We start from the raw sequence: 14730 nt of genomic DNA, 5'->3' as shown, positions 1-14730 counted from the left end.
ACTCAATACTGATGCGGAGCAGAACTCCAATGTATAGTTAGCAGAGTAAAAACTTAAAGACATTGCAGGAGTCCCAGAAACAGACCAGAGGCAATTGTATTTCATTTGGCAGAACTTTACTGCTACTGACGTCAAATGAGCACTATGGTCACAAATCCAAAATGTTCAGGCTTGGCCCTCTCCATAAGCAATTCCAGCAGTTGCAGCAGACTTAACCTAAACCTACCATAAATTATAAGAAGTCTAAACCTTATAACTAAGCATACAGGGCACCAAAAGGTAGAGATCGAAAGATAAGGTGAAACCAAGGCTCCTTCTGGCCTCTTCTTAGAGTCAGCATGACCTTGACAGAAGAGATAACAGAACCTGGAATGTAAGAACCATGAACCTTGGTAAGCTGGATGTGGTCAAAAATGAGATGGCGAGAATAAACATTGACATCCTGGGCATCAGTGAACTAAAATGGATGGGAATGGGCAAATTCAGTTTGGATGCCTATCATATCTACTACTGTGGGCAAGAATCCTGTAAAAGAAATGGAGTGGCCCTCATAGTCAACAAAAGAGTGGCGAAAGATGTACTGGGATGCAATCTCAAAAATGATAGAATCATCTCAATACGAATCCAAGGCAGACCTTTTAACATCACAGTAATCCAAGTTTATGCACCAACTACCAGTGCTGAAGAAACTGAAAATGACCAATTCTATGAAGACTTACAACACCTTATAGAAATGACACCAAAGAAGGATGTTCTTCTCATTATAGGAGATTGGAATGCTAAAGTAGGGAGTCAAGAGATAAAAGGATCACAAACACTCTTTTCCAACAATACAAGAGACGGCTCTACACATGGACATCACCAGATGGGCAGCATCGAAATCAGATTGATTATATTCTCTGCAGCCAAAGATGGAGAAGCTCTATACAGTCAGCAAAAACAAGACCTGGAGCTGACTGTGGCTCAGATCATCAGCTTTTTATAGCAAAATTCCAGCTTAAACTGAAGAAAGTAGGAAAAACCACTGGGCCAGTAAGATACAATCTAAATCAAATCCCTTATGATACACAGTGGAAGTGAAGAACAGGTTTAAGAATTTAGATTTGGTGGATAGAGTGCCTGAAGAACTAGGGATGGAGGCCCATAACATTATACAGGAGGCAACAACAAAAACCATCCCAATGAAAAGGAAATGCAAGAAAGCAAAGTGGCTGTCCAATGAGGCCTTACAAATTGCAGGGGAGAGAAGGCAAGCAAAATGCGAGGGAGATAGTGAAAGAAACAGGAAATTGAATGCAGATTTCCAAAGAATAGCAAGGAGAGACAAGAGGGCCTTTTTAAACGAGCAATGCAAAGAAATAGAGGAAAATAACAGAATGAGAAAAACCAGAGATCTGTTCAAGAAAATTGGAGAAATGAAAGGGACATTTCGTACAAAGATTACCACAATTAAGGACAAAAGTGGAAAGGACCTAACAGAAGCAGAAGACATCAAGAAGAGGTGGCAAGAATACACAGAGGAATTATACCAGAAAGATATGGAGGTCTCATACACCCCAGGTAATGTGGTTGCTGACCTTGAGCCAGACATCCTGGAGAGTGAAGTCAAATGGGCCTTAGAAAGCCTTAGTAACAACAAGGCCAGTGGAAGTGATGATATTCCAGCTGAACCATTTAACATTTTAAAAGATGATGCTGTTAAGGTGCTACACTCAATATGCCAGCAAGTTTGGAAAACTCAGCAGTGGCCAGAGGATTGGAGATCAGTCTACATTCTAATCCCAAAGAAGGGCAGTGCCAAAGAATGCTCCAACTACCGCACAATTGCACTCATTTCACACGATAGCAAGGTTTTGCTAAAAATTCTACAAGGCAGGCTTAAGCAGTATGTGGACTGAGAACTCCCAGAAGTGCAAGCTGGATTTCCAAGGGGCAGAGGAACCAGAGACCAAATTGCAAACATGCGCTGGATTATGGAGAAAGATAGAGAGTTCCAGAAAAATATTTACTTCTGCTTCATTGACTACGCAAAAGCATTTGACTGTGTCGACCACAGCAAACTATGGCATGTTCTTAAAGAAATGGGAGTGCCTGATCACCTCATCCGTATCCTGAGAAATCTCTATGTGGGACAAGAAGCTACAGTTAGAACTGGATATGGAATAACTGATTGGTTAAAAATTGGGAAAGGAGTTCAACAAGGCTGTATATTGTCTCCCTGCTTATTTAACTTATATGCAGAATTCATCATGCAAAAGGCTGGGCTGGATGAATCCCAAACCGGAATTAAGATTGCCGGAAGAAATATCAACAACCTCAGATATGCTGATGATACTACCTTGATGGCAGAAAGTGAGGAAGAATTAAAGAACCTTTTAATGAGGGTGAAAGAGAAGAGCGCAAAATAGCAAATAGAAGGGGAAGAAATGGAGGCAGTGAGAGATTTCACTTTCTTGGGCTCCATGATCACTTCAGGTGGTGACAGCAGGCACGAAATTAGAAGACGCCTGCTTCTTGGGAGAAAAGCAATGACAAACCTAGATAGCATCTTAAAAAGCAAAGACATCAACTTGCCGACAAAGGTCTGTATAGTTAAAGCTATGGTTTTCCCAGTAGTAATGTATGGAAGTGAGAGTTGGACCGTAAAGAAGACTGATCGCCGAAGAATTGATGCTTTTGAATTATGGTGCTGGAGGAGACTCTTGAGAGTCCCATGGACTGCAAGAAGATCAAACATATCTATTCTCAAAGAAATCAGCCCTGAGTGCTCACTGGAAGGACAGATCCTGAAGTTGAGGCTCCAGTACTTTGGCCACCTCATGAGAAGAGAAGACTCCCTAGAAAAGACCCTGATGTTGGGAAAGATGGAGGGCACAAGGAGAAGGGGACGACAGAGGATGAGATTTTTGGACAGTGTTCTTGAAGCTACTAACCTGAGTTTGGCCAAACTGCAAGAGGCAGTGAAGGATAGGCGTGCCTGGCGTGTTCTGGTCCATGGGGTCATGAAGAGTTGGATATGACTGAACAACAACAAAGTTTGTTCTTGCATGCACACGAAAGCTCGTACCAATAACTAACTTACTTGGTCTCTAAGGTGCTACCGGAAGGTTTTTTTTATTTTGTTTTGACTACGGCAGACCAACACGGCTACCTACATGTAACTCTTCTGTGATTGGATGATGTTTCTGGGAGTGGGCTAGACTCCAGGAGTGATTTTGGAAATGTCTTTATAAGAGCATGCCTGCCTTGTTCTGGGTCTTTCCCCTGAAAACACCGCTGTTGCAACCGCTTCAATAAAGATCAAGCTTACTAGCTGCTTTGCTTCTGAAACTTCTCTTTATGGCCTCTGTTTTTTACTCCTGCCAATGGAGAACCTGCAAAGGACTTTGCAAGGGCTCTTGTGTACCCCATAAGGGAATAAGGGCAGATTTTTTCCTTATATCAACACCTATAATTAAAACGCAGAATAAAAGAATTCCATTAAAGCGTTAAAATAAGCATCTACATATATAAAAAAATGTTCCCATTGTGTGCGTATCGGACACCAACGTGCTCCGTAACTGCTACACCAAACAGCATCAAATTAGGACAAAGCGTTACATGACCATCAAGGAAGGAACTGGCATCATAATTATTTTTTTTAAAAAACCACACCTTTCACACCTAAATTAAGCAATATATGCAAAAAGTGGCGTACCTATTATACCTCACCAGCAAAAGGAGTGAAGACTCCAACAGCATCCAATAGAAAGGTAGATGGCCCGTCAATGTAATCAGACCTGGCCAGAGCAACAATGCCCCGTCCGCCATTTTATAACTGCCGTCTGCATGCACCCGAGGCAGTGACAAGGCAGCGACTTTCTGCTGCCGCCTCAAACACCTCTCCGATATTTCCGCTCTCCCGCCACCCAACTTCCAAGGCCACAAATAACCTCTACCTCGCCAGGGACCACCAGGCCCGCGTCTCCCTGGATCTGGCCCAGCTGGGCCTCGCTGAGGGAGCCCAGGCCGAGCTCCAAAGGGCGCCCTGAGCGGTAGCCTCGGAGGCCATGGGGGAGATGGGAAGTGGGGAGATACCCTACAGGAAAGGCCTGGAGGACCCTGGTGAGGTGGAGGGACAGGGAAGAACGGAAACGGGAGCCAAAGGAAAGGAGAACAGACGGTACAGTAAAAAAGGTTCCAAATGACCTCACCAAAAATGGCTGCTGCAGCTTCACATACAGTACAAAGCGTCCCGATGGCCCTCACCTAAAATGGCTGCTGCGAATGCCCTCACCTAAAATGGCAGTCGCAGTTTCGCAGACTGTTGCAGACTGAAGGCTAAAGCAAAACAAAAATGTGCAGCCCCCAAATAAATCTCCTAGATGCAGGGACAGGGAAGAACGGAAACGGGAGCTTCCGTAATACTCTCGGGATCAGGAGGGAGACACCGGGGATGAGCCAGAATGAGCCACAGCAGCAATGCAAAAAACAAAGGTACAAAAAACCCCAAAAACATCCAATTTACAAATACAATAAATTTTTTTAAAAAACCCACAAAAAACCCCACAGCAACGCATGGCCGGGTCAGCTAGTCCATGATAAAAATGTGCAGCAAAGGAATCCTATTGAAACAACACAGCAATTAAGAGGAAGGAAACAAGAGAGCATTGTGTAGCAGATCATATTTCTGCTGTCTCAGAGGAGGACGTTTCCCTTTTTCTTTCAGGGTCCAGTGTGCTTTGAAGATGTCGCTGTTTGTTTCACGGATGAGGAGTGGGCGTTGCTGGATCCTGACCAGAGAGCTCTGCATAAGGACGTCATGGAGGAGAATCGTGGGATCGTGGCCTCTCTTGGTAAGGCTCCCTGTGGGATCTTCATATCTGCCTGGAATTTAAAAAATAATTCTATGTGACCATCCTCATATATTTTCATAGAGTTCAACAGCGCCCCCTATAACACTTGGGAACCTAACACCCCCACAATAAACCTTGAACAGCAAATTGCAGTTTTTTTCTGAGAACCATCTTCCTCCACTTCTGCCTTTTTATACCACTTATAGGCTGCTCTGAACTGCCCAGGCCATCTTAAATGTCAGCTTCAGAATTGTTAGGAAAGAGAAGTAGCTTCTGTCAGGTTTTCTGTTTTTGTTTTTGCTCCTGTCAGTCTTGGGTTGACCAAAGTGACGACTGACATTGGAGATGGAGGGGATGCCATGACTGGGCCAAACAAAATCCATCCCATAGAAGAGCCAGGCTTATTGAATCTCAGGTAGTTTTAGCAGTAATAATAATAATAGTAATAATTTTTATACATACCCTGCCCATCTGGCTGGGTTGCACCCAGCCAACACATATATAAACATGAAACATTAATAATAAAAATCTGACCCTTTATAAAATGTACTTACAGTAGTGGCCAAAATTGTGGAAATATTTTGGGGAAAGTGTATTTCCGAGGTTTGATGGCTCATAGCACCATATAGCAATGGAAAGATAATTTAATGCAGAATGTAATGCAATAACCTTTATGAAGGAGTATTTATTAGAATAGCAGTCATAAAGAAAAAACTTGAAACACATAGAAAAAATGAGATATACAGAAATTCTCACCATGTCAATTAATAATTAGTTTAGTAACCTTTAGCTTTAATTACGGTCTTACAATGCTTTCCCATGGAGTGAACCAATTTTTTTGTTTAGTTCTGCAGCTGTAATAATGTGAAACCAAGATTCAATTATTGCCTCTATTAATTGAGCTTTACAGTGGTACCTCGGGTTCCGAATAGCCTAGTTAACGATCTTTTTGGGGTTACATACTCTTCAAAACTGGAATGAGTGTTCCGGTTTGCGTAATTTTTTTGGAAAGTGAACATACTCCATTCGGGGGTGCATTTCTGTTTTGTTGGCATGGCCTTCTCTTGCTTGGCGCCGGCTGCAGCAGCAACACCCAGAAGCAAAGGGGGTCCTTGATGCTGCAGCGACAGAATAGCAGAATAGACAGTTGAGTGGTGGGCGGGGAGGAAGGATCCCTGTCCAGGGACTCACCTGTCCTCAGGAGATCGACCAACAGCCCGTCCTCCTGTTGTGCCTCCTAAACAATCCATTCAAATGCAGAGGTGCCACCTGCTATTGGTTGAGATGGACGGTGAGGTCACACGCAGTCCTGAGCATGTGAGGCTGCCCGCGACAGCTCCGGTTCTCAACGGAGCTTCGGCCATGTGCGGGGTGACAGATGCGTGGGAGAAGAAGGCAGATTTTGCAGAGCGTGTGGGTGGCATTTAAATGGAGATTCCGCTCCTTTCTTAGTGGGAAGAGCATTAAACGGAGGGTTGCCACACTAATAGACCAGGAGGAGGAGCAAAAAATAAAAATAAAAAGCAGCACCGTTTGTGCTTGCAAATCAAACAACTCTTGAGTTATAGAATCATTGAATTGCAGAGTTGGAAAAGATCCCAAGGGTCCAACCACCTGGAATGCAATTTCAATTAAATACTGGATGCGAGTGCTGTTTGTGTCTTCATTATGGAAGGTGCTGTTTTTTTCAGTTAAGTTTTTCCTGCTGACAAGATTCTGAAATTATTATTCAATATTATTTATTAAATTTGTCAGTCACTTGCCCAGGATAACCCAAAGAAATGTGCAGCCAAACCTTTCAGCCACAGCTGGCCCACGTACAGCTATTCAGTTGGGTTTCTCTACCCTTTTCTGGTACCTCCTGGTACTCCTCAAATGAGAAGATAGAAAGTGGGTTGATGTAGCAGCTTGCCTGCATCAGCGTTCCCAGCAAGTACGTTGGAATGCCCAAATGTGGGAACTCTCTTTTTAGGCAGAGATCTGCCCAATGAGCTACATCTGAGCAGTGTGGAACTTCTCCACTTCCAAAGGGAAGTACAGTATCTACTGTTGTTGTCGTTCAGTCGTGTCCGACTCTTCGTGACCCCATGGACCTTTTTCTAGTTATTTGGCTATAACCTTTGATAGAAATACAAGTCATTACATGTTGCGGATTCATCCATGGCGCTGTAGCAGAGCAGTGCAAAAGCCACAGGTTCTCTAGTGCAGTATTCTTTTATTGTGAGCTATATACATACAGACAGTTCATACAAAGACAAGTAGGACAACTTCACTCTCACTCTCTCTGACTCCACTCTACACCACACCACACCCTGCTTAGCAGGTTTCCCTTTAATAAAAGACAACAGCCAATCATTTGTCGGCACACTCTTGCTGAGTCATTGCAGGCCTGTTGCATCAGCTTCTTTTACTTTACAAGAAAGCTCAAGCCTGCAGACTTACTGTCTTACACAGCATTCTGTGTATCCCAACACTCCTCCTTAAGTCAAAGGCTTGAAACCTAACAATTCCCTTAAGTTTCGAAATCTAGGAGCATCCAAACATTTTGTGTATATATCTGCCACATTACATTCTGTGTCACAATGCTGTACTTTTAACACATTTCTTTCTAAAGCATTTCTTACATTGCCATACCTTATTGCAAGATGTTTACTTTTATACTTAAAGTTCTGTTGGTTGGCAAGCTGCTGTGCTGCCATGTTACCACTTAGCACAGTGATTGGTATTTCTGAAGGTATGCCCAGCTCTTTAGTTAGGCAAGCAAACCACTCTACTTGTGACACACATTTTCTCTGTCTCCCCAGCTGGCATCAGCATATGCATACACTTGCTGATCACCTCCTGTATCCAGCACCAGCTTGTAATCTTTTGTGCCTTTCAGATATCGTAAAATTCTCTTAAGTCCTACCCAGTCTTTTTGAGCCGGGTCTGCACTCCTTTGGGTTAACATGTGCACTGCCAATGTTATGTCAGGTCTCGTCCAGCAACTTAAATACAATAGAGAACCCAACAAAGAATGAAATGCTGTTGCATTCTCACATTTTTGCCCTTCTGGTTAATTTTTGTACTGTGTAGTTATGGGAGTGTCCACCATTTCCATTCCATATGTCTTTAGTAAGCTTTCAACCTTTTTTTTCTGACTCAGGGAGTAAATGCCTTTTTCATGCCTCTGAACTTCTACTCCTAAGTAGTTTTGAATCTCTCCCAAATACTTCAGTTTGTGTTTGTTTCCTAGGTTGTTCATGAACCAAGACACTTGCTTTTGCATAGTAGTCACAAAACATATATCATCAATGAAAAGGAGTAGGTAACAAGCGTTCCCTTACACCATTTCTGAATATAAACAAGGATCAGCCAGGCTTTGTTTGAATCCCATCTTTTTCAAAGTTGTGTCTATGCACTCATGCCATAGACGTGCACTTTGGTGTAAGCCATACAGTGCCCTTTGCAGCTTTAAAACCATGCCATCACTTTCCAGCTCATAACCTGGTATTTGCTGCAGATGCACCTCAGTGTCAATGGGAGCATTTAAGTACACTGAGGAAACACCAAAGTGATGAACTTTTAACCCCCTCAGGCTTGCCATTGCTAAAACTGATTTTACTGTTTCAGCCTTTGCTGTTGGGGCAAACACTTCATCATAGTGTACCATTTTCCTTTGTGTAAAGCCCCTGGCAACTATGATAAGCCAGCTTTTTCACCTTAAAAACCCACTTACAGCTTATGGGCTTTTTCCCATCAGGCAATTCTGCAGGTACAAACACATTGTTGTTAAGCAAAGAGTCATACTCTGCCTGCATTGTCTTTAACCACACCTCTTTCTCTAGAGTAGGCAACTCTTGCACCTCTTCAAAGTTTTCTAGCTCAGTTACACAAACCTGGTTTATTGTGTCTGTGAAACCATAACGGGCTGGAGGTTGACCTTTATTACTTCTTTCGGACCTGCTGGGTTCATCAATCTCACCCTGTGGGCTACTCTCAGGGCTGCTTTTGGGGTGTATTGACACTGGAGATTTACCTCCTCCTGTCTTTGCTATACTTTCACTTTCCCCCTGCTTTTCACAAGCTGCTGGAGAAAGTTGCTCAGACTTTACCCCCTCCCCTTTAATTTCTCTGGGAGTGCTGCGAACTCTCGGCTTTGTTTCAACTGCCTTATCAGTTACACTCGGCAGTAAAACACTCTCTGGCAGCTGGTTTGCATGTATCTTGGGCCAATTTCTTTGCTCATTAAAACTGGATGACCGACTAAAGCTCAGAAAGTTTTTGTCATTTTCAAACCTGTAAGATTTTGTTCCACTTTCATACCCAAGAAACAACAACTGCTGTGCCCTTTTCCCACCTTTTTGCCGGTTTTTTACAGGTTTGTCCACCCATGCCTTTGTATCAAAGATTCTCAAATGTTGCAGACTGGGACTTTTGCCATACAGAACCTTGTAGGGTATGTCATCTAACACACTTGACCACACACGATTTCCAATGTAATTGGCTGTCTTAATGGAGCCTTATTTGCTCCCTCAGGGTGCCTTAGGTTGCGCCCGGTGATAAATGATGGAAGAAGTCAAGAGACACGAGGCTTCTGGCTTCAGAGAGAGAAAGATTTATTCTGCATGCAGAGGCACTTGCAGTGTTCAAACACCCAAGCAAGTACAAAACTAATCAGTTTTCCAGCAGTTCTTATACAGTTTTTCAGCTCACCTCCCCATCCCAGGAATCTTAACCTAAAAGTGGGTGCACGCAAGAGGGGTTAAGGGTTATTGTATACAGGAATATAGGGGGACCTTGGTCTGTTGCTCATCATAAACACACTGTCTAGGGGCCTTGGTCTGCAGCTCATCATACATGCGTTGTCTATACATGTTGACACGGGAAACCGGCTCGACCCTGGTACAATGTCCTAGAATCTTGAAAAGGGCCTCTTTAATTCCTATATTTTGTCTATGCTTTTAGCTGGGTAATGCATTGACATGCGATAAGGAGCTCTTTCTCTCAGGGTCGTCTGCCTGCCTATGCTATCTATCCTGTTCCTTTCCTGTGTTTTGATAACTTGAGGCCTTCCTCACTATCTGAAGTGCTTAGCAGGGCAAGACACTCAGAGAGAACACTAATCGGTCTTTAAGGGAAGGGGGAGAGAAAAGCCTCTTTGGAGAAGCATCTTTGGAATGCCAGAGGCCTCTCACTTAGCTGCATTTAGATCTTGCACTGAGAGGCCCCCTGTATGGACCCTTTTAGCAGCACTAACCAGTTCACAGTAAGAATTATACATTGGAAAATATACATTGAGAAAGATACAAACTTATACAGTACCATGCTTCATCTAAATATATGCCTTATGCTGAAACAAGAAAACTACATTTTGGTCACCTCTTCCTCCATTAATACTCTCTGCACAATATTTAATTGGAAGATCTACATCTGCTAACAATGCTTTCATCTGTGTCTGCAGGACACCTCCCCTACATTCTGCTACTCCGTTCTCCTGAGGAGTTGCCATGTTGGCAAGTCTATGTTTAATCCCTTGAGACCACAACCAGTCTCTCAGGGAGCTTGCCATAAATTCTCCTCCTCTATCTGTCTGGATAGAACACACCTTTTGGCCAAGTTGCCTTTCTACCCTTCTCACCCAGAACCTCAGAGTTTGGGGCATCCCAGACTTTTGCTTTAGTGGGTAGACCCAACCAAACCTGGAGTAGTCATCCACCAGGATCAAACAATACTTATTATGGGAGACACCTGGTGCAAAAGGACCAGTTACATCAGCATGAATCAGCTCCAGTGGTCTTTTGGTTTCTCTCTGGTTTGCTCTTGCTACTGGGCAAGCTCTACTCTTAACCTCCTTTCAAATATTGCAGTCTAGGTATTTATCACAACTTTTGATGCTCTTCATACCCCCCCAACTCCAAAGTTTTGTTCAGCACCTTAAAGCTGGCATGAGCCATACGTCTGTGCAGGAGATGAATATACATATTGTGGGTTGGGACATTTTGCACACTTGCAACCTTAGACTCACTCAGTAACACATACATATTTGATCTAAGTTCAGCATTTGCCAACATTGCCCCATTTTGCTTTATCTGGCACCGTTCCCCCACAAAACTTACTTCAAAGCCTGCTTTGGCCAAGTCAGGAATGCTTAGGAGGTTGTTCTGCAAACTAGGCACACACAACACATTCCTGAATGTGTGTTCCAGCTGCGGGAACAAAATCTCCCCTTCACAGACCACATTAGCTTTCTGGCCTGTAGCAAGACTTACGTGCTTTTTGTTAGAAGCCCTAGCATCAGTCAGCAATGCTTTTCTCTTACAAAAAGTTTGTGAACCTGCACTGTCCAGGACCCACAGCTCCTCACTTTCTTGGCTGTCTGCAGACACTCAAGCGATAGACTTCTGCTGCCTCCTGTGTTTTCGCTGCTTCTGGTGTTTTCTCGGGCAGTCCTGAAGCAAATGTTCCCTGGACTGGCAGTAAGAACACCTTTTTACTTCGTTGACCACCGGCTGGTCTGCAGCAGCTCCTCCTGGCTGTTTCTCTGGCCCCTGGCACATCTGCTCCTCCTGGCTGCTGTTCCCTTTGGGATGCTCCAACAGCTGGGCTGAGGTCGTCTTTCGCTCGGCACGCCTGTCCTCCTCTGCATACAACCGCCCGGTGACATATTCAGGAGTCAGCTTATCAGTCTCCACAGACTCGAGGGAAGTGACCAGCATATCATAGCTGTCATCAAAAGAACTCAGGACTATAAGGACTTTGTCCTGTTCCTCCACAGGCTTCCCTCTTAAGGCTAGCTGCTGGAAACAGTCTGTTAGGAACTTTAGGTGGCTTATCAGGGAGTCACCTGGTTTCTTCCAACACCGGTACATTCTCCTCCTGCTTAGTGTTATCAGAGAGCCAGCCATCTCCCACACATGGACAGCTCTGAGTGCATTCCACGCCTCCTGCGCCATCACCTTATCTGCTACATAGACAAGCTGGCTATTGTCCACTCCAAGGATGATTGTAGCCAGGGCTTTCCCATCCTTTTCTAGCTGAGCCTCTGCTTTTGCCAGCTTTTCCTCATCCTCATTGTCCTGCCAAACCTCCTCAGGGGGCTGTGGCGCAGTTTCCACCACTTTCCACAGACCCTCACGCTTGACAAAGTGTTGCATGCAGACCGACCAGGTGCTGTAGTTAGTGGCCGTCAGCTTCTCCAGCAACACACCAGCTCTGGACTGCTCAATGCTGGCAGCTCACCTCTAGCTCACCACAGCTAGATAACTGCTACCTGGACTTTTGCGCAGCGGAACCAGGTTGGGCCCATAACCCTGTTGTGAATTCTTCCATGGCGCTGTAGCAGAGCAGTGCAAAAGCCACAGGTTCTCTAGTGCAGTATTCTTTTATTGTGAGCTATATACGTACAGACAGTTCATACAAAGACAAGTAGGACAACTTCACTCTCACTCTCACTCTCTCTGACTCCACACTACACCACACCACACCCTGCTTAGCAGGTTTCCCTTTAATACAGGACAACAGCCAATCATTTGTCGGCACACTCTTGCTGAGTCATTGCAGGCCTGTTGCATCAGTTTCTTTTACTTTACAAGCAAGCTCAAGCCTGCAGACTTACTGTGTTACACAGCATTCTGTGTATCACAACATTACATTCTTGATTAAATTATCTTTCCATTGATACATAATTTTATGATATTACTCCAAAAGAAGTAATGTTATGAGCCATCAAACCTCTTAAATATACTTCCCCCCCCAAAAGGATTCCACAATTTTGGCCACTACTGTATATCAAACAAAGCAACATTCAACAACCCATCAGAATCTAATAATAAATATGTTGCTTAATGACACACCACAAAGGTAATGAATACACGCCCAACTCCCTTCAGTTCTTCTCCATTTGTTCCTGAGGCTCTAATCCCTTTTTGTCTCCATTGCAGATTTTGATGAATTGGAAATAGAGAACAAAGGTGACCACAATAAAATCCCCAGAGAGGAGAAACCACGCAAAAATTTGGAGTGTGAAGAAAGTTGCAATCAGAGCTTCTCTCTCACTTCCCATCAAAGAATTCATACAGAGGAGAAACCCTATCAGTGCTTGGAATGTGGAAAGAGCTTCAGTACGAACTCCGATCTCACATCCCATCAAATATTTCATACAGGAGAGAAACCATATCAGTGTGTGGAATGTGGAAAGAGCTTCAGTCAGAGCTCCAGTCTCACTAAGCATCAAAGAATTCATACAGGGGAGAAACCCTATCAGTGTTTTGAATGTGGAAAGAGCTTCACTCAGAGCTGCGATCTCACTTGCCATCAAAGAATCCATACAGGGGAGAAACCCTATCAGTGTGTGGAGTGTGGAAAGAGCTTCAATACAAGCTCCAATCTCGCTAAGCATCAAAGAATTCATACAGGGGAGAAACCATATCAGTGTTTTGAATGTGGAAAGAGCTTCAGTCAGAGCTGCGATCTCACTTGCCATCAAAGAATTCATACAGGGGAGAAACCGTATCAGTGTGTCGAATGTGGAAAGAGCTTCAGTGACAACCACAGTCTCACTTCCCATCAAAGAATCCATACAGGGGAGAAACCCTATCAGTGTGTGGAGTGTGGAAAGAGCTTCAGTCAGAGCTCCTCTCTCACTTCCCATCAGAGAATTCATACAGGCGAGAAACCCTATCAGTGTGTGGAATGTGGAAAGAGCTTCAGTTGGAGCTCCTCTATCACTAAGCATCAGAGAATTCATACAGGCGAGAAACCCCATCAGTGTGTGGAATGTGGAAAGAGCTTCACTGAGAGGTCCTCTCTCACTTCCCATCAAAGAATTCATACAGGGGAGAAACCCTATCAGTGTGTTGAATGTGGGAAAAGGTTCAGTAAGAAGGATAGTCTCACTTCCCATCAGAGAATTCATACAGGGGCGAAACCCTATCAGTGTGTGGAATGTGGAAAGAGCTTCACTGAGAGGTCCTCTCTCACTTCCCATCAGAGAATTCATACAGGGGAGAAACCCTATAAGTGTGTGGAATGCGGGAAAAGGTTCAGTAAGAAGGATAGTCTCACTTCCCATCAAAGAATTCATACAGGGGAGAAACCCTTTCAGTGTGTGGAATGTGGGAAAAGGTTCAGTAAGAAGGACAGTCTCACTTCCCATCAAAGAATTCATACAGGGGTGAAACCCTATCAGTGTGTGGAATGTGGAAAGAGCTTCAGTCAGAGCTACCATCTCACTAGGCACCAGAGAATTCATACAGGGGAGAAACCTTATCAGTGTGTGGAATGTGGAAAGAGCTTCAATACAAGCTCCTCTCTCACTTCCCACCAGCGAATTCATACAGGGGAGAAACCCTATCAGTGTGTGGAATGTGGAAAGAGTTTCAGTACCAGTTCACATCTCTCTTCCCATCAAAGAATTCATACAGGGGAGAAACCCTATCAGTGTGTGGAATGTGGAAAGAGCTTCAGTCACAGATTCTCTCTCACTTCCCATAGGAAAATCCATGCAAAGGTCAGAAAAACAGCTTTAGGAGCCAGGCAAATCTGCACCTTTTTAACCAGGCCTTTGGGTGATTGACACCTAATTTCCTTTTAAAATGTTTTTTGTGATTTTATGTTGTAACCATCCTGGTACCTGTGGGTGTAGGGAATAGGCTCCAACTCTTAAAGGCCTAGGGGTCTTTGTCTCCCCCTAAAATATTTGAGGCGGCCACCCCCTGTTTTGTGTGTGTTTTTCCCCAAATGCAACCTTTTATTCTTCCGCAATTTGCTAAACAATTTCCCTTTCAATTTGCCCTCTTAAAAAATACCTACGTGGACAGGTCCCATTTTTGTGGGCCAAATGCAAAAATACTGTACTTTTCTGTAAGACAAGCCGGATACAACAAATAAAGCTAAATAACTCAGCAGAGGTGGA

The 14730-nt window shown here is 44.0% G+C and overlaps 1 protein-coding gene and 1 pseudogene across 1 annotated transcript in view; one reads left to right on the top strand and one right to left on the bottom strand.

Moving 5' to 3' along the window:
• The window catches only part of LOC117044872, a 934741-nt pseudogene that overhangs the window by 681009 nt on the left and 239002 nt on the right, over positions 1–14730 (bottom strand).
• Positions 1–14730, top strand: part of LOC117045003 — a gene marked incomplete at its 5' end in the record, with an annotated part of 374050 nt that overhangs the window by 262259 nt on the left and 97061 nt on the right. The window contains 2 exon segments of the mRNA XM_033145796.1: positions 2117–2126; positions 13035–14305. Of these exon segments, the coding sequence (XP_033001687.1) occupies positions 2117–2126; positions 13035–14305 (1281 nt within the window).

The sequence above is a fragment of the Lacerta agilis genome, chromosome 4, assembly GCF_009819535.1.
Source record: "Lacerta agilis isolate rLacAgi1 chromosome 4, rLacAgi1.pri, whole genome shotgun sequence".
Classification (NCBI taxonomy): Eukaryota; Metazoa; Chordata; class Lepidosauria; order Squamata; family Lacertidae; genus Lacerta; species Lacerta agilis.
Note: the sequence above shows the minus strand (reverse complement) of the source record. Positions and strands in the feature narration are given on the sequence as shown.